Source organism: Accipiter gentilis, chromosome 1, assembly GCF_929443795.1.
Source record: "Accipiter gentilis chromosome 1, bAccGen1.1, whole genome shotgun sequence".
NCBI classification, from domain to species: Eukaryota; Metazoa; Chordata; class Aves; order Accipitriformes; family Accipitridae; genus Astur; species Astur gentilis.
In genome coordinates, this window is record NC_064880.1 from 25,020,536 (window position 1) to 25,041,091 (window position 20,556).

Here is a 20,556-nt window from a genome sequence, read left to right on the forward strand (position 1 = left end):
CCCAGTGCTTTTTCTTGAGGCTGTATAGTGGCATGGGGACGAACTCCGTGCCCCCCAGAGCACTGCGGCAGTAAGAGTGAGCCACAGGATGGACTTAGGAAACTATGGGCAATTCCTAGTTCCTTTATGATTTCAGGAAAGTAATTTAACATAGTCCGTTTCCCCATTCTCCTTTCGGAATATGACAATAAGGTTTCACAGTCTGCTTCAAGTCAAGTCTGTTAATGTGCGTGTGGTGATCTGATACAGCAGTAATGGCAGCCAAGCAGGAAAGCTAAGAACATTTAATGTTTCTTAAATTAGTTCTTGAAGCACCCATACTCAGTTGCAATGCTGCTTGTGTTTTAAGCATATTTTTTAAACTGAGCAGTAAAGTGTATTTTTTTATAAATATAGGTGTAAAATGGGCTGGAGAGCAACAGAACTCATTTTGGTTTTTTTCTGGTTTATGATGGGGAAGTGAAGAGCTTGTCCTGTTCTTGCTGGTTTTTCCCCTGGTAGGACTTCTGGGAATGGTGCCTTCCCTTCTTGTCTTTGTTGGAAATCTCTGCTGGATGAGAGAACGGAAGTTTTGAGTTAATTTTATTATTTTTCTTGAATTATTTTGACATAGTTTGTCTGGTACACCAATTCAAGAGGAATGGAAAATAGGCATTTCAGCCTATTTGTTGCTACTACAGTTGTCTGTAGTAGCAAATTTTTCAGTGGTGTATGACATGTAAGCATTCAATTGCCATTTGTTTGTTTCAAAATCTCTCTCATTGTCTTTTATTAAAGGTGAATTAGAAAAGACCTGAATGTATGAGTTCTGTGATGAACAAATATAGTTTACTATGAAATTTACCTTATAAAGTTAATAGAAGTACCGAAAGTCCTTCTCTTGCTTCTTATATATTGTGAAAGAAATAATAAATAGCTGTTTTCCAGTTTTGGAGGTAGCCTTTGATGAGACTTTCTCCTTTTCATAGTTGTAATTTTAAAAATATGAAATTACACTTTTGTCATGTACTGATTTAATCAAATAACTGTGTTTAAGTACAGTGAACTCTCCAGAGCTGTCCACCCGACCAAAAAGAAGTTGCTCATTTGATTCAGTAGATTCATAACCTTTGGGGGAATACATGCATCGTTGGCAGGTTTTTTTCTGTTTGTAGTGCTTTAGACTTAATGATGGAAGAGTTATGATAGACTTACACATTTACAGAGAAACTGCAATCCAAATTAATTTTAATGATTTTACTGCAGTTATTTTTGTAATGCTTAACTTGTGCAGGGGTAATGAGATGGATAGCTTGAAAGGACCTGTAAAAGAGTTGGTACAACATGATTTCTTTTAGTAAGAGCAGGGCTCTGAAAGATGACTTCAGCCATGCAGCAGATGTCCTGTGAAATCTGTGCTGCCACTTATTTTTGTGCTAGGTTCTTGGTTTTGTTTGTATGCCGGGACATTTCGTCTATAGCTTGATCTGTAAATGGCTTCCGCATTTTGCCAATTTGAGGATACACTGCTGGTGTATCTTGGGTCTGTGAAATCTGTAAGGAAAGGAGCACTGGACAGTGAACTGTTCATGGGTCCTTAGTATCTGGTGAGCGCATCTGTCTGCAGGGGCTTTGCCCTTCATTTTTCTGACATAGCTAGCAAATGAACTGGATATGTCAAATGGATCAGTTCAAGAGCGTCAGTCTTCATAGGGATATGTAAGTTGTTGATTTTAATTGCTCTTGTTTAATAAAGATCTTGACGTTAAGGTATTTCCTTGGGTTTGGATCTCCGTGAACTGAAGACAAACAAGAGAATCCAGTAGTTCTGGTCTTACCCTACCATTTCACCTCCTTGGAGACAAAAATAGCAGGTAGCCCAGCTAAGGAATATTGTTTTTATGTCTGGTTGCTGCACATTGAGTACCTTGAGACCTGTGTCCTGCATGAATCACAGAATAGTTGAGGTTGGAATGGACCTCTGGAGGTCATCTTGTCCAACCCCCTGCTCAGGTAGGATCATCTAGAGCCGGTTGCCCGGGACCATGTCCAGATGGCTTTTGAATATCTCCAAGGATGGAGTTTTGGAAGGAGCAGCTTTGGAATTGTTTCCAGCTAAGCTACTATAGAGACGATTAGTGGCTGCCCTTCACATTGCAGGTGCTGAGCTCCCAAGGGTCAGGTAGATGTGTTTCAGCTCTGAATGTACTGTGCATAGCTGTTGGCTTCCACGGTGACTGAAAACTGACGTAAATGATCATCCACAAGGAACACATGTAAATCCAAATGAGCAACAGTATTTTACCTTGAAGGGTAAGATTTCTGTTGAAATAGGTAAAGTTTAGAACAGGCACCCCAGCACTTCTGTATGTTTTTGTAGTACTATCTCCATTTCTTTTGGGGAAGGTTTAGGGCATATTCATCTAGGATGGAGGTTGCTTTCAAGGCCTGACTTAGAAGTATTCTAATACTGAAAGTTTTTAGAGCTGACTAGTTTCCACTGCCTGAAAGACGGCAACCTTACTGCCAAATTCCCAGAGCAGGAATGTGCCAAAATCACGCAAAGAAATTGAAGCAGCTCATCTATTCTGTTGTTCTTCAAGACAGTTTCTGGACATCTGAATGCCCTACCCAATTTTCTTCGGCATTACAGCTTCAACAATGAACCTACAGAGCCCATACAGAAAAATAAAGTAGCTTTTGTTACATGTCCCCCGTTCTCCAGATGTTCCATGCCATCAGGGAAGGGGCAGGGGTCAGCAGAGTATTGCAGTGGGTACTGCTCCCACAGGGGTTGTACTACTCTAAGTTATAATCGAAGCAGGAATGTGCAGTGATCAGCATGAAAACTCTAGTTGTTGGGTGAGTAACCTTTATTTTTCGTTGGAAAAGTTTCCCAATGAGATCATCTGACATTGAATTGTGGCAAGTTAACTTGCATTTTGATTAGTTTGCTAGAAAACTGATAACGATGGACACTCGGGTTGCTAGCAGTGGGTGTTGTATTTTCTCATGCTTGTCCCTTCCTCCCCTTTGCAGGTATTTTTATAGGGCATTACTTTTTCTTAAATCAGAAAAACCTTTGGTAGCAACTGTTGTTTTCTATAGTGTATGGTTGGACAGCATCTAGCATGACAGTTAACAACTTTTCTTTTTTCAAGTATCTTCTGCATGTTCCTGCCTCTCAACCTTGATCTTAAGAGATTTATAGAAAGATGAAGAGACCAGAAAAGTAGACAATTAAAGCTGTCTGTGTGTCTGGAGCACAGACATGATATATGTAACTATATTTCTGAGGAGAAAGTAAAAACAAAGGGGTTTTTTTCTTTTTCTTCTGTTAGTTCGGAAGTTTTGTTGTTTTTTTTTTTTTTTTTTTTTTTTTTTTTTTAAACCTATCGAGGTATTATGAAAGTGGACTTTCCTGGAATTACTTTTTTTTTTTTTTTTTTAAACCACAGGTTTTTGATAAGGAAAGCAAATCTGTATGGCTGCTTTATAAATTCTGTTCTTTTAAATTTCTTTTTCACAATAAAGGCAAATTATGAAAGGGCTTATCTTGCAGCAGTTTGAGCATTCTGTAAACATCTTGGATGACCTTAGTCCCACTCAGCTACCACATGCAACTGCTTTTAAAACCTTAATGGTGTCCCTAGGAGCAGATATGTTGTGTTTCACAAGGCTGTATAATTCTGTCCTGTTCTCTCTTGAAAATTATAGTTCCGTTATAATTTTTTTCTCCTTTTGATTTTCAAAAATTAGTCAGCTCCAGTCTCATTATGGCAGTGAAGTACTGTCCTTTCATGCATTGTTTCTTGGCCAGTCCCATGTCATGGAGCAGAGAATGCAGGACAGATGCTTCACGCCTGGCATACTCAGCTGTTCCTGAGAATAAAACTACGTGCGACTGGCAAGTACTGCTCGAGGCAGCATATGCTAGCTGTTAATGTGTGACCTTTTTGTCCTCAGCAACTTGACTAACTCTACTTATTTAGAAAGAAAAAAATTGTATATGAAATTTAGGCCACTGAGTTTATGAATATGAAGCCACTGCTTTAAAATAAATGTATTTATCGCTTTAAAACTCTAGTTCTAGATGTAAAGTGTTAATTGCACACTGATCAGTGTACAGAGAGGTGGGTGAGTAGCATGGACTGCCAGCCAGGTTATTGGACTACATGGAGCTGCAAGTGATTGAATTACAGTGGCTTAAGGAGTTCCTGTCTTCTCAGCAGAGAGTTTTACTGCCACTGAGCTGACATGCAGCTCAACTGATCGTACACACCCTACCAGACTACTAAAATATAAGCTAAGTTGTACTGTTTTAATTACTGCTGCCACAGAATAAACTGGGAGTCACTGACAGACTGCTTTTCTGGGTGGTGCAGCTATTTATGGTTGTCTCAGCATAAGAGAATTATGAATTTTGACTCCTTAGTGAATAGTAACAGCCTTAGAAGTGAGACGCGTATCTTGGTCTCTTGGTTTGTCTTTCTATTACCCAATTGTCTGTGCTGGTGACACAATGAAACAGCATTGTTGCAGTGAGTCTGCCTTGCTGAAACATGGCTGTTTTGGAGCCCGTGCTGTAGAACGATCAAATAAATAAATCCTCAGTGAGGAGGTACTTTATACATATACAGTACCTTTAACAATTTACAATTACATATGGTATAATTTTATTTGAAGTTCAAAATCTGTTTTCCCAAAAGACCAATCTACTCCACCTTGCATTTCTTTGCTACCAGAGCTTTCATGGGAGTTAAAGAACAGGGTGAAATCTAGTTGTTGAGATACGTAGTACAAATTTTACTGCAATTGGATGTTTGCTGAGCTGTACTACGGAATAATATTTAAGCACCTTATAATTACACACCTAGCTTTCCACGCACTTTATAAAATCATTCAAGGGAAGAACAAAAGCATCTAAATGTCATATTCACTACAAATGTAGGATTTATTTATCTTGGACTTGATGCCTTTCTGAAGAATTTATTGTTTGAATGTGTTTTCTCTTCTCTTCCTACTCATCTTTAGAAAAGATGACAGAGGCATATCAGCATGGCTGAGTCCTTTCATTGAGGTGATATAAACAAAAAAGCAGTAAATATATGGGTAAAACATACGAGTTATTAAGATACTGAATTTTTGAAGTTTGTTGATTAAATATTCTTCTAAAAATCAGTATGCTTTTTGTGGGTGGTTTTCGTTTTGTTTTTCTTCTAATAAAAAGCCCCAGAGATTTTTCAAGTGATCATGGGTATGTATTTTTGTGATCTCTTTGTATGTTTTATCATGTTCCTGCTGGACATGCCACAGGGAGACTTCACATGCAGCGTTGCTCCTGTTTACAGGCAGTGTTTCCCAGGACTGCTGGTCAATTGTATGGGTTTTACTCTGCTGTTAGTATTTCTGTTGGTGGTCATTAATGAGGTTGTGTGATAGCCCAAACTGATATGTTGCTGAGCAAAAAGAAGTAAATATCAGTGCAACAGCTGGATAACATGTAGAAAAAAGAGATGGCTCAGTAGAAAGAGAGTCAAAAAAAACCCTCTGAATTACGTAGCCACTGGGTTGGATGACAGTCTGAAAAAGATCATCTTGGTTAAGGATCTGCAAACAATTAAGTAACGCATGCAGTTACTGAAGAAACCAGCTAACAGTTGCGTAACTTATGCTTGAGGACAAATGATACAGATGATGCAGACTATGCAATGAAATTTTTATTCTGCACCTGTGAACTTTAAACATTTGCACATTCATTTTGAAACATCTGCTGAGGTTTTTTTGTCCTCTTTATGAAAGTAACTTCGGGACAGACCTGATTTTTATTTCTGACTGTTGAAGTACAGTTTAAAGAACGGATATATATAATTCAGGATGGTTTTGAATGTAGGTTTCCAGAATACTGTAATAGTCCTTTTATTAAAGTTAATATTTCATGCATAAAATCACTGACAAAAAATATTTTTCTTTCTTTGTCTAAAGCTGCGCAGAGTGAGGAGCGGCTGTGTGCATTTAAGGACCCATATCAGCAGGACCATGGAATCAGTGAGAGCCGAATCTCCCAGGAGAATGGCACAATTTTGTGCATGAAAGGTAGTACCTGCTATGGACTTTGGGAAAAAACACGAGAAGGAGACATACATCTTGTAAAACAAGGTATGTAACATTTTGGTGTAAGCGCAGTAATTTTGCTATTCTTTTCACTTTTTTTGTGATCTAGCCAGCCAATACGAAGATGTGCAGCTGCAACGCTAGACATTTTGTTTATGCATTGTACAAATGCATAATTTTAAACTTCCCATTTAGCGATTTTAAATATGAACAGAAAGTTTGTTTGAAATAAATGACTTCTAAAAGAGACCAAAGAAATCAATGCACCGTTGAAAGAAAAAACACTCCACTTGCTTGTTACTTAGGATGTCCAGAGGAAGATGGCTTTCATGACTCTATCTCAGTTTTTGTATTGATGTAATGATAAATTTAAAAATAAGTGTCTCATTAAATAAAAATGTATATTCATATTGATTGGATGTTTGTTTACATAGAAAATTGCCACTATAGCGCAAAACTGTCACATGTCACTAACTGTCAATTCACTGCTATTCTGTGGGGAGAGTGATGGGAGGGAGGGGTGAAGGGTTTTGCAGTTGCTGGAGACGTGTTTTGATTACCATTCTCAAGGACTCTGCTCTTGGTTACTTGGATGAAAGTTAATGTAGTATAAGGCTGAATGAAAACTTGCATTTAGAAACATCCTGTGAAGTTGTACTCAATGTTGTTGTTTTATGTTTGATCTGGTAATCTGCTGTAAGAAGCAGTCTGACTGCTCACCTCTGCCCCCGTGCTGCCTCTTTCCCTTTCAGGCATTTGTGCATAAATTACATTTAACTGCCATTGACCATACTTGGGAAGGAACAGTTGCTGCAGGGAGAAGGGGCCTGCATTAACCAAGAAATAAGTTGTCATCCTGTAGAAGAGTCCAGTGATGTTGACAATGAGGAAGGACAGAATTTTTAGAAATTATGCAGGAGGCATCAAACTATAGATGCAGCCTGTGGCCTAGCTCTAAGAAGGGGACTAGGTCACAATTTCATCTAGACTGTGGGCCAGAGGGTGGTAATCTTGTCTGTGGTATCAGAGTAATGGGGAATGGTATACTTCTGCTTAGAAGGCTCAAGAATTCAGGTTTTGTCATACTGAGGTTGACAGCTGGATGCCTCTGATGTTGGCCTTCACTGCTGCCCATATTTCTTCTTGGCTGTGGTAAATTCTGAAAGAAATTCTTCGGTTTTTGGTTTAAAAGGTGATAGTGAAGTCAGACAAGCAAATTATGATAACTATTTTCACCCCACTGTAACGTTTAATTAGGTAATGGATTTCTATAGGTATGTTTAATTGTCCATGCAATGGAATTAATTTTATGCCTCCTTTAAAAAGTATTCTTTAATTTGCCTCTTTTTACAGGTTGCTGGTCTCATATAGGAGACCCACAAGAGTGTCACTTTGAGGAGTGTATAGTTACAACCACCCCTTCCTTGATTCAGAATGGAACCTATCGCTTCTGCTGCTGTAGTACAGACTTGTGTAATGTTAACTTCACAGAAAATTTTCCACCTCCTGACCCTACTGATACAACACCTTACAGTAAGTCAGGCATTTCCATCTCTGTCATTTAATGGTTTGAGTAATTTTGAGAAAGATCCTTATTTCATGGTACTGTAAAATGCAAAACCTGTGACCTTTCTATTTATATGCAACAGAAACGGCAAACAGAACAGAGTTTTTCCATGTGAAGTTTATCACATTTGTATATTCCACAGTGCTCTGCAAGGAATGAGTTAAATGCTTACAAGAGAATTGTTTGTATAGGCAACTGCTGAACACAGATTACATTTTCCAAAATGGTCTCTAATCTTGGGTGCTTTGGTATTTGGATGCCCAACTTCAGAAGCCTGTGGGGATATTCAGAAGGATTTAGACCTCTGTTAAAAACAGGCCAGTAAGTTCATTAACGTTACGGTACCTTTGAAAAGTCTGGCTTGCCTATTCAGTCGTGGTTCACAGACAGCTTTGAGCAGTAGAACCAGTCTTATATCAGGCTGTTGAGATTCTCTCCAACAGTCTTCTAGTGCTTTGAAATCTGACTTTTCTTTTGCATATCTCTGGTAGATACTAACTTTGGTATAATGTTCAAAGAGCACTAGTTTGAGCCATGTAGTTTTCTTCCAGATTAGATTATCTGTTATTTATTATAAAATCAACATAGCATATGGATCCAAATCCAGGGATCAGACCCCTTAACCTCTTATTAGAGAAGCAAGATCATGACTAGCAGACACACTCTTATGCTGTGTTCCAAGAATTAAGAACCTGTAAAGAAGCTGAGTTAGTGGCGTAATCTAAACATTTGGATAGCCTTTTCTAAATAAGAATTGTGAAAGAGTAATTGAATAGAGGCAGGTATATAAATGGAGGTACAACTGTTTCTGTATGTTGAGAGTTCTTTATCAGTGAAAAGTGCTTTGTGAAATTAAGATGGCTTTAATTGGATAATATTTACAGCTATTGAATGCAAAAAGAATAGTTTGTGTTTAGGAATGATATTATTTGAATTAAACACTAAGATAGTGAAGATACTGATGTTTTCAAAAGTAGCTGTAGGATAGAGTCTTTGTAAGCAATTTTGGTCAAAATGAGGACTTGGTACACTGGGAAAAAAAAAAGCGCAACCTTTTACTGGGAAAGTGCCTAAAGTGCCTACAGTATAAATGGGTAAAGAGAGTTGATAAGACATGGTGCCTTTTGGCTGATAATACTATTTGCAGAACCAGTAAACAGTCACCATTTGGAATCAGTGTCCGAGCTTGGCACTGTGCAATGCAGAACAGACTCTGCTTGACTCCCCAAACGTGACTGGAGTTAGTGTTGTGCGGGGGATTTAGACGGGAGGGGGAAAAAGGTGTAAAGATAATTCCTTGTCACTTTCTATCCCCCCAAAATAGGAAGACAGGGTTTCTGCAAAATTACTTGTGCTCGTGCTTCTCCAAGGGTAGAAAATTACAAGCCGAATTAATTCAGTTATTGGGTGATAAGATCTTCAAGTAATTTTTAAGGGAATTTTTAATACTGAAAGATCTAGCTTGACTTGCAAAGCGAGACGGGGGGGTGGGATTAAATTTGTAACACAGTGCTTAATTCACCCATCTATAATTGAGTGCTGCAGCGTACGTTTCTACTGACTCAAACTGTTTTGTGTTATTGTGTCACCTTCCATTTTCATAATATGCAAATTTGGCTTTAGGCATAAGCAAAGTAGGATGCTGCCTAGCACAGTTGTCTGTCTGCTTTGACTAGGTTAAGAGATGGAGATGGGCCGTTCCAGCAGCAAGAATGGCCTCATTTGCCACTCTGGTGTTTTATTTGTAAAGCTTTACTACTGCTGCATCTGACAGGGATGGGGCTGCTCCTGGCAGTGTAAATCCCGTACACCTGCAGCACTGTGGAGGCAGAGGATGTTCTCAGAAGCTGAAAGGGTGAAAATAGAGGCAGGCTGTGGCACACAGACCCCTGCAGTATTACTGACCCCTGTTCCAGGCACTGGAGTCTGCATGGTCCCTTTCCCAGCCCTTTTGTCTCCTTCTAGAACCCATTTTGGTGCCGTAAGATTTAGTTTTGCCACCTCAACATTGAGGACAGAAGTGTTGCTTTAGCAAAGTACAATTTTTATGGAATTGTTGGGAAGCTTTGAATTACCTACTAGATACCTTACTTGGGCACTCTTCCAGCCTTTCTGTTAAAGTTGTCAGAATGCTTTGAGAACATTAGTAAGCTTAGTTGCACAAGCTGTGGCAGTCTATATTACTATAACTTTTAGATTATTAAATTAAACAGGTTACAGTCCTATGGGAAATCTTCTGTAGAAGAGTGTAGCCCATGAATTGTAAGAGCACTCTTGCATCTGTATTTTTCATAAGGTATTAAACATGTTGTACATTGAATAGTTCTTGAGTGACAGAAAGTAAGGTATGTGGCCTCCTAGAACTTTATTTATGGTCCTGTAAATTTCAAAGCAGGTGTGACTAGTGTATGGTTAATTATGTGAAGCCTGATGAGTTCAGCCAACAGTTAACTACGTATTTGTAAATGTTTTTCTGCTGATTTCCAGTAAAATCACCCAGAATAAGAAGTTCCTGAATAATAAGTGGAAATTCAGCTGTAGTTAAAAATGGCACTGAGCCTGAAAATACTACTGATGAACCTAGTCAATTTAAAACTTCATTATTAAGGAAAATTGTAGGCATTCTTTTAAAAATGTTTCCTTGCAGCTATATGAAAGATCTGTGAACAAAGCAGAATACTGTTAGTCTCTTGAGCTAAATCCATCCAGAAAAATAATGGAGGAATAAAAAAAGTTACTTTATACAATCTTTTGGTTGCAGTTTTTTGTGGGACAATTAACAGTGGTATATTGAAAGATTTATCTAGACTATAAATAATTCAAGAAGAATAAAAGTAAGTTAGTTAAGACCTTAATACATGTTAGATATAACAAATTATTGTTGTAATAAAATACAGCAATTCTTCTCTTAAATATTACACTTAATTTTTATGTCATTTTTGTCTTTTAGGATGTCAAAACATGTTTATCTCACAGCCATATCTGTGTAGAATGGAGTATCTTTTTTTTGTTGTTTTGTTCATATTTGGTCAGGGCATAAATATAAGAAATCCAGCCTATCTTTAACAAAACTTTTATAAAAACAAAAGATAAGATTAAGGACAAAACAGCTTCTTGAAGCCTTAAATTTAATCCTTACTGCTTCGTAATGTGCAGTTGGTGATTTAAAACAATCATACATCTGAGTAGTCATAATAGTCTTGTCTTCTATCTTAAAAATAATCCAGACAGATTTGAGTAGTAGGTGGTTGCTAGTCCCTCCAGCTAGAATTTTGCAAATGCTTTAGGCTTGGGTGTCGTCTAGAGCCCACAGTCTGGAGGTATTAAAAATGTAAAGATTCAGGTAGCTGTTTCCTAATGCCAGGAGAAGTAGACGTTGGGGAATGGTGTTTATTTCAGATCTGAAGATTTACCCATGGAGTTTGGAGCTACTGAAATGCAGAAGTTCAAAAACAACTGCTCATTCTCAACCTAAGCTTGCACTTTTGGGGAAAAATATACTTTCTTATGCTTTGCTAAATCACTCATGGATAGATTCATTATTCTTCCATCTTCTATTTTCACAAAAAATTGACAAATTAAAATCCATCTTAACTTCAGCCAATATGTGTATATACCCCTTAACTCGACCTAAAAAGAGCCAACTATGGCTTCCTGGATAAATGTTTTGAGATGTGTGTTTACTCTATTGGCTTTGTCAAATGTTTATTTTGAGACTTGTTAAATATCTGCTTCTTATATCTACAAAATGCTTCCTGAATTCTGAGACTGTTTTGAAGATAAATGAATTAGTTCTACAATCACTCATAATGGCCATTTAAATAGAATTTAAGTAGCTGAAGAGGTAAATGATCCCTCTCATTGGTCATAGATACATTGCCATAATGAAACATTCACATTAAATAACATCAAGATGAAAGCAACAAAGCCATTTTTAATTATTTTTTTCCCCTCAAGGCTGCATTCCTGGCACTGCAAATAAATTAATCTTATAGCAACTGAGTGTTAAGAATATATTTTTGTGTGACAGGTGATGTATTTGCATGTTATATGGAAAAAATCCCTGGCAGCAACAGTTGAGCATTACTGGTACATACTATTGTTGAAATGACATAGGGTTTTCTCCTCATAGCAACAAATCGCGGCTGCAATTTTTATTTAGGAATTCATATTAAATAAGAGCACTGGGATTTGGATATAAAGAAACTGTCTCACACAGCAAAGGAAGCTGGTTTGTCTTTATTGTAAAACACTGATAGATGGGTTTATCTTTCCAGGGTATCGTCCTGGCTTTTCTTTGGCAGCCGTCTTGCTACGTATATAAAATACGTATTTAAAAGTCTGTCTTTAAGTGCTCACAGAATTCTGTGGAAACTTTGAGGAAAGCTACCATTAAAAAAAAAAAGTAATTATTAATGTATGTGGCTGGGTTGGGTTAATTAAGGTAGTAATAGACAGTTTTTATTTAACTATGGCTTTTGAGAGGCAGCAGTTAGACTCATGTTGCTGTGAGCACATGGCCCAGTCTAACTCCCACTGAAGTTGAATTAGGTCATGTCAGGCTAATTTTGGAAAGTTGTAACCCTGCTCACTCTCAGTTGTTATCTTGAACTGCTTTTTTCTGGAGAGCAGCATCTGATACTAGTTTATAATTGAAATGCATTTACTTCAGCTGGTTTCTGCTTGCAGTACCTGATCAGCTAAGTTTGTAGCCAGTGTTCAAGCTGGTCTTTCATTTCTGATCTGCCTAATCTAAGAAACCGCTCTGTAAATAAGCATTTTCCCTTACTTGCACTATATTTTTTTTCAGGTGATTTGGATGTATAGCAAAGGGGAAATTACAGACCTTTGCAAGGTGGCAGATCTTCTGTCTTGAAAGATGGAGGCGGGACTGATCCACATGAGGATTAAAACTTGTACCCTTGAAATGATAGGGAGTCAGTCAGGCACATCTTCCCTTCAGTGAAGAGATAAGGCATTATATGTTGTTAATGTACTTTCACTGTAGGGTAAGGCAGGGGAGGAAATATTAAGACAGTAATTAAAGGTCTTAATATCTCTTTTTAAAAAAAGTTTACTTTGAGACAGCTAAGCATTTGGTGCAAGAGGACAATACTGTGCCTCCCAGGAAGTTATTTTACGGCACTATAGAAAATGAAGATTCTGAACTGCCGAAGGAGGTAAAGATGAATGTGCATGGAGATTTCTAAATACCTCTGTTAAAGAGGTTATATGTGGAGCAGGTAATAGAGGGGAAAAAAGGAAAAGTGGGTTTTTCTTGGGAATAATTCTTCAAGATACTGATATAATGATGAAATATTTTGGATTTTTAGCCAGCTATTGACAAATGTGTATTTTCTTGACCCTTCAGTTGCTTTTCTGCGTGAAATTTTATGCATGTTTAAAAGAAATTATTGTATTTTTTTGGGGGGGGGCTGTTTATTTGGTTACAGGAAATGAATTAACTGCAGAGGGGGTTGTGACACAGGGTGCATATTGCTACAAACACTTAGTGATAACATTTTCGAAACGTGCTAATTAAGGCTATTTCTTGTGTTGTTGCAACTGAGGGAAAGGTGATAGTATTGTGGATTAATGTAAGGAAGAAAAAGTAGAAGTGAAAGTAGTTGTTGCGCGGAGCAAACAAAGTATTAAAGCAATTAGTATAGAAGGTTATGTAGAAATTCCAGTGAAAGCCTTAGTCTCTGCAGAATGAGTGGAACGTTTTGCAAGTCACCAAGATAACTGGTAATTCTTGTTAAGTAACTTCAGTTCAGTGATTCTCATTAGAAATGGATATATCAAAAGCAGAATCTCTTAAAGATTGTTCGTAGCAGCACGTAATGTTTTAACTTCTAAGACATCAGAAGTCTCCTGAGATTAAACTTGCATCTTTACTGAATTTAAAAGTAAAGCTTTGATGTGCAATTGGAGTCTGAATATGGAGTGTTAGCTGTGAAGGCAAAGCCTACTTAGACAGAAAACTGTACGTGTACATTTTTTCTTTTACAGAAACATTTTATCAGGGAGATGAAATTGCGGTGTTTTACTTGCACTGAGATTGAAATGTTTGGAAATGTTTGAAAATTACTGTTATGCACTAAACCCACAAAATGCTAAAAACTGTGTTAAATAAAATAAGAACAAACATGTTTATTTGAAAAAGGAGAAACTTTTCAATTTCAAACATTATTTTTACCAAAAAAACCACTTGTTTTTTTATGAGTACATTCCCTATTGCTTTATCAAACTGCTGTTAGACTTGATAGGAGAGCTGTACAAGGTAACCGCAGAGCTGTGCCAGCAGGAATTAGTACTGTGTTATGACCTGGTGGTCTGAGAACAAGGACCTTTGCAAAGTTCTGTTAAAAACCTGTTTGAATCTAAAAAAGAGCTTTTTGGATGCAAGGTGGGATGTTTTCTTTATCTTGACATTGCAATAGTGTGTTTGTGAAGTGCTAGAGCTGTAACTGCTTTGTTTCAGAGAGCTAAAAATATTTTACTTTAGAGTCCTTAGAGATCTCAATTCTTCAAGCAGATGTGAACATAACTTTTAGCTTATTTGTTTGATATGATTATCTGATCTGCTTCTTTGTCATCTTTGAAGTGTCCATATTTCTAGTACTACACAGCACATATATTATTCAAGATTAAGGTCTAGAATGAAGAAAGGAAACAGATTTTTTTGAAAACAGTGATTTTTGCTGCCTTCAATAATAGTGAAAACGTACATTTTAAGCCAACTAGTATCTGTAAATAGGTGGCTCATGGTTCTTGTATCATGTGCAGTTCTTGAGGCACTAATTTGCATCTCTGCTGGAAATTAGTTGCTTATAGTTAGTATGTTTTATGCACTTCAAAGAGTTTAAAGATCTGCAAATATCTTTTGGTAATACAAATACAGTAAACATTTTTTCCATTTACTGGTAATATTGAGTATTGTCTGACTTTCATATTGCTGTATAATAAATTCAGTATCATAATTAGCAGAGAGCTGTTGTGACAATACACATTGGGGCTTTATTGTGAATGCCTTATAGACGCAAGGCAAAAGTAGATAAGGCTCGTAAGAATGGGACTCTTTCAGAATGCATTAGCAGATAATCGAACTGTAAATAAAACAGGTAGTAGATAAGGAATTGTCTTGCCTCTTCTCAAAGCAAAATGGAGAACAGACAAGGATGCTTTACTTTTTATGTCTTTTATTCAGATGCTGCACTGTGCAATGTAATACATGAATACAATGTATACAATATCAACATTGTTCTAAACAAATCCTACACTGCTATTTAACAACCCAGATAATTTGAGAAATATGTAGGAGCTCTCTGGAAAGCAGATTGACATATCAGTACCCTTTTGGGGGACATTCTAGATTGACAGGCTTTCTGATATAGTAGTCGTAATAGGCTTCTAATAACTATTCCACCTACCCCCCAAATTTTAAGACTGTGTGCTGTAAATCTTAACACTTCAGAGTGAGTTAAGACCATGCCACCATGGAAGCATTTCTTGCAAATGTGGTTAGGTAACTGTCCTCAACAAAGTATACTGACTGAATTAGCCAAGATACTGTACATTGTAGTCATTACCAAGCAAAATTAAAACCCTATGTTTTATGACTGTTCTACTTGTCTATGTCCCTGTGCTTTTTCAAACAACATTTATTTTCACATTGGCTTTGTTGATATCCCCCTCTCCCTGTCTTGTCATGCTAAAGGCTTCTTGCAGTGAGCAGAGGTGGCAGAAATGGCTGTGTGCAGGCCTCTCCACTGCTGCAGCTCCTGACAGAGGGCATTAGCTTCAAAATGCTGCAGCTGTATCTCCCTGGGCAGGCTGTAGCTGCTAGGCTTGCTGAGAACACTGCTCCTCATAATCCCCTTTCTCCTGCGATGTTATCCTAGTAGCGATCCTCATGTTTGATTTTTAGCATGGCTCTACTGTGGTTTTCTTTAACAACATTGAAATGAATAGAGTTAAGATTAGAAGGAACAAGAACTCTGCAAAGTACTGCTAGGTGCTGCCAGCTACTACTAATAAATACTCACCCTGTGACCGGTTTTGTCTGTCCCCAGTACAGTAATGGTGAGAAGGGTCTTTGTCCACAGACTACTGACATAGTAAAAGGCAGACTTGGGACTGGAACTGTTAAGCTTCAAAACAGAAGATCGCTTACAAATGTTGGGTCTGTTACTGGCTGTTCAGTACTGTTAAGCTCATTTGTACAGAATAGTGTTTAGATCCTGGAAAACCTTTCATGTCTTTTCTTGCTACTTAATTAGACATTTTCAATAAGCCTCACTTGCTTCTGTCCTACATGCTAAGCTTGCTGACAAAAATCTGATCCTATATCATAGTTTTGCTCAATATGTTTTATCCCCTTGATTTTGGAACTGATACAATTTAGAAAGCAAGCTTTAGGTTCTTGGCATTTGACATCCACTTAGAATAGTCCCCTGTTAGCCCAGCTGCTTTGCAGTCTTACCCAAGTTGCATCCATAGCTCAGCATGATGGAACTTGGCCTCCTCAGAGGAGACTGAAAGTCCAGACATACGATTAAAAGATGTTGGCTCTTCGGTGTTGGTCGTTAATCACTGTTCCTTTTTGAGCCTTTTTCACTAAAATTTTTTTCTTTATCTGGAAAATATTGTGATCCTGAAAATCCAAGACATTACATAACATTGATTTCTGACTCCTGTCTTTATGATATAGCATACAGCGCATCTTCAGAGAGGACACTATCTGGAGGTCAAACACTAATGATGATTCAGTTTGGCGCAATCTTAGGAGCTGTAGGTCAATAAAACGTTTGGTTTTTAACAGTGTGATAAGTTCTTTCTAAGAACAATTGAATTACTTTTAGACAAAGCGTTTAAACCAGCTGGAATTATGTCATATGTCAGGGGCTCCTGCAGAGGCTGGTGCAGAGCAGTCTGTGGGCAGAGATAGCTGCATTCCCCCCAAGCCACGGAGCAAAAGGTGCAGGGCAGCACCACACCAGCCCAGATGCTGGGTCGAGTCTGGCTTGCAGGCGCTGCAGTCAAAGCCTGAACTCAGGACTGTCTGTGCTTATGTATATATGCACTAGATGATTGTTCTTTATGTGATTTGATTTCCTCTTATTGCTTTCACAGCTGTGCTGTTGGAGCATCTTCTGTGGGGAGTATTAAAAAGGTTAGGAGCTATACTTGATACAAGCTATAGTTTGTCTCTTTCCCTCCACCGTACCAGACAAAATCTCTGCATGTGAATGGATGCTGGGGATCAGGGTTTTAAATTTCCTGTTTTGTATTTATTAAATAAAATGAACAGTGCTGTGTTGCTATGGTCACTAATACCTAAGCATTGGAGTTGGGAGACTGAGTATTTATCTATTTTTGTATGTGACAGAGACTTTCCCTTGTTGCATTTCTCATTAGGACTGAATTTGTGACAGGAAATCTGACTCTTAATGCCAGCTGTTAGAAATCTGCAGAATTTTTTGTTTGTTTGTTTGGTTGGTTTTTTTTGTTTGTTTCTGTGCTTTCAATATCAGAATAGGTATGGATCTTTCTAAATATTGAATGTCATCAGATTTAGGTAGACAGTCCGTACATTTCCTTCTCAGAAGTCTCTTTTGATTATCAGTGTTTCATTTTGGTATACTAAGATATTTATTCTGTAACACATTTGATAATTTGAAAGAAATCAATATATTCATTAGTCTTAAAATCTAACTTATACACATTTTACCTTACTTCAGTTAATTTGTATAGTATACTTCCATACAAAATTGATTCATGGAAGAACAATTGCTATACAGATAGGTCTAAAGGGGAGAAGGTAGAAATTCAATCTCTAAGGCAACAAAAAATACTGAAAGAGGAAGGTGTGAAGACTTTGTATTGCCTTAGCTTTTTTTCTTGTCCCTCAGCTTTTTTTTTCTTGTTTTAGGGTAGAAGGAGAGATTTGACATTTTCTGAGAGGTCTGAGGAAGGACTTCTTTTTTCTAAGACATCCGGCACCAAATTGCATTGAGACTGAACAGGAGTTTGTGATCCAGTTCTTTTAAATTCCTTTGAAGGTTCCAGTGAGGTGGATTCAGTGTTTCAGCACTAAAGTTTTATGCATTTATTTTGAAGTTTGAGCCTACAAAACATTGCATGTATGTTTCTTGGCATTAGGCCAATTATTTTCTAAAAGTTTCTGACGTATTTGTGGATGACATTAGACAGCTTTCGACTTTGGCCTGGATTTTTGCCTTCCTTTAGACTGGCGGCATGAGGCTCATTTAGAAACTGCTTGCAGGCCTGTAAATATTTTCTTAGACTAGCAAAAAATTCCTTGTTCCAGACATTCAAATTGACTTCAAAACTATATATACTTTGAGCCAAGGGTAAGGTATCCTTGCATCCTGTATAAAAGCATTCCTCACTTTTGTAACACTTGGACAGGAAATACAAGTGTTGGAGCTGTAGCAGTGAAAGTGACTTTTTTCCTATGCCAAATCAAAATATTTTCATTTCTCTTTGAGTGATGGTTCAGAGCCCTGTCTATTGATTTGTTCACAAACTGGATGCGTGTATCTGAAGGAATACGTGGCTGATATGTGCTCTAGACAGCTGACCCATCTATATGGAGCCACTAAGATCATTGTTGCTTGTTTGTAGTTCTGTTTCTCCCATTAAAGCATTAACTCACTCTGAAAGTAGTGATGAAGGATGCAGAAATAGAACTTTAAACCTCAATGAATTAGTACAAATGTTAAAAACACAAGTACAGTTTATATACATATATATATGTCCCTTTGACATTGAAGGTTTTACTGTTTAAAAAACCAAAACAACACACACACAAAACCTCAGAAAGAAACAAAACCCAAACCTAGCCCCCCAGCAAAATAACCCCACCAAAACCGACAAAATAACCCCTAAGGGTGGTGAAAATACCCACGTTCACACCAACATGAATTCCTAAAAGGTAGACATCTAAACTGCAGCAAATACAAATTGGTTATATTCTAACTGCTGTTCTGTTTTCCTCCATTTCTATTCTCTGAGGATGTAATTGCAGTGAGTAAGGTAAAATGGGTGATGGTAACTGAGCCACAGTGAATTACACTTAGCAGTGTTCTTCCTTTGAATGCAGGTCCAGACACTGCTGCTCTGCACTGCTATGGGAAAGCAGAGAAAACTTGGTGATAACTTGCTGTGAAATAAAGCATGGAAAACCACCAGAAGTCAGTGATAGATGAGCATATAAAAAATATTTGAACTGGTTTTTGAAGAAGTTTTTTAATGACCCTGAAGAGTAACTCGAGCTTCTCTGCCTTCATCAGTACTGTCAGCAGCAGATCAAATGTGCGCTTGTTAGCTGTGCTGATGAAGCTGGGAAGTGTCCACCACCACACGTAGGTTTGGGTGAGCGGAGCACTGTACACATCTATGTTAGACACTCCCAGCTGCAGAGCCATTCATAGCATTTTCAGTGCAAACTAAAAATGTGTGTGGGTGAAATAAACATAGACTGTAAACCAAAAGCATTACACATCTCCTGAGCACTGTGCCAGGAGCTCTGGGAGGGATGCTGTCCACAGACCTTGTGGCTCTTGCAAACAGTGCTTGTACAGGCACACTCGCAGTGAGAGTGCCGAGGAAGATGTGGGCTCACCCTGCTCAGCTTTGGAGGGTTAAATAGGAGACTTCATCTGTCCAGTACTAAGAGAATAGTTAGTGTGTAATGGCAGTGGGCGAGAGTGCATCAAGGGAAAGGTTTTAAACTAATCTGAGATTTCAGCTGTATACCTCAGGTATGCTAACATTATTTTTCCTGGTTTTATACAGATCAGTTAAATGGGATATTTTTTTTTTAATATTATTTTAATTAGAAAACATCAAGCTCTACTGTGGGGAGAAAGTTTTCATAATAGTCTTGGGGTGTTAGATATCTGTTACGAAGACAATAATAACTACGTTTTGGTAATGGGGAAAACCTCATAAATTGTGAATCCTTAATTTCACTGAATATTCCAGAGTAGACCAAGTAAAATAAGGTACCAAAGATAGTGGTCTGAATAACTTCCACCAGCTCTGCTGATCTTGATCCTACATGGAGCTAGTGTGTAGTATTATAATCTAGAACAGACTGCACAAAGCAGGGAGTGGAGGTAAGCACAGTCCTGCATTTAGTAAGAGTCTGGCTGTGTGGTCACCATGTTATGTCTGCTGGGGAACAGAAGTTTCTTACAGTATGGGGGAGTGCAGTGCTAAATATTTTATTAGCTGAGATCGTATGTCACCTAAATGTTCATCAAAGACGTGTTCATTTTATGCTTGCACACTTGCATGCTAACTTACGAGTAAGTGGGTGGGTGAGCATTAAACTGGTAAACTTGGAGATTTTTCTACCAGCCTGTATAAGAATTGAAATGATCACTTCTACAGTTTCTGCTTAAGCAGGACCTGACAAATAGCTTAGCACGTTCAGTGCCACAGTGATGCCAGAAGCATGTCATGAATTTCTTCACTGCCTTAATGTATCTGTAATCATTATAACGGGTTATGTCAGTAGCAGTGTCTTATTCCCAAAAGTGCTATTGGCACGATGCTGGCTTGTGTTATGATGGAGCCCTTGAAATGAGATTGGAAGGCAGGCTTTTCCATTTATTCTAGATTATTATAAAATGAAATGGTTACCAGGTGGGTGCTCTTAGCTGCAATTTTTTTTCTTTTGGAGAAGCAAGTATGTACTTGCAAATGCCTTTTGAAGTTCAAATATTGGCGTACAGCTGTAATGTGGCTGTATTTTAATTATTTGGTAGAAATGTGCTCAAGTACTTGACAGCTTGCTACATTATTGCAGTGAACTGGGCTCCTGACAAACCTTTCCTGGATTTGAAATCTTACAGCAAGTGGAA

The 20,556-nt window shown here is 37.9% G+C and overlaps 1 protein-coding gene across 4 annotated transcripts in view; it reads left to right on the forward strand.

Annotated features, from left to right (window-relative positions):
- The window catches only part of BMPR2 (bone morphogenetic protein receptor type 2), a 105,760-nt gene that overhangs the window by 49,961 nt on the left and 35,243 nt on the right, over positions 1-20,556 (forward strand). For all 4 annotated transcript variants that reach the window (XM_049798477.1, XM_049798486.1, XM_049798495.1 and 1 more), the window contains exons 2-3: positions 5,965-6,138; positions 7,447-7,626. In XM_049798477.1, coding sequence (XP_049654434.1) covers positions 5,965-6,138; positions 7,447-7,626 — 354 coding nt within the window. The remainder of the gene's footprint in view (positions 1-5,964; positions 6,139-7,446; positions 7,627-20,556) is intronic.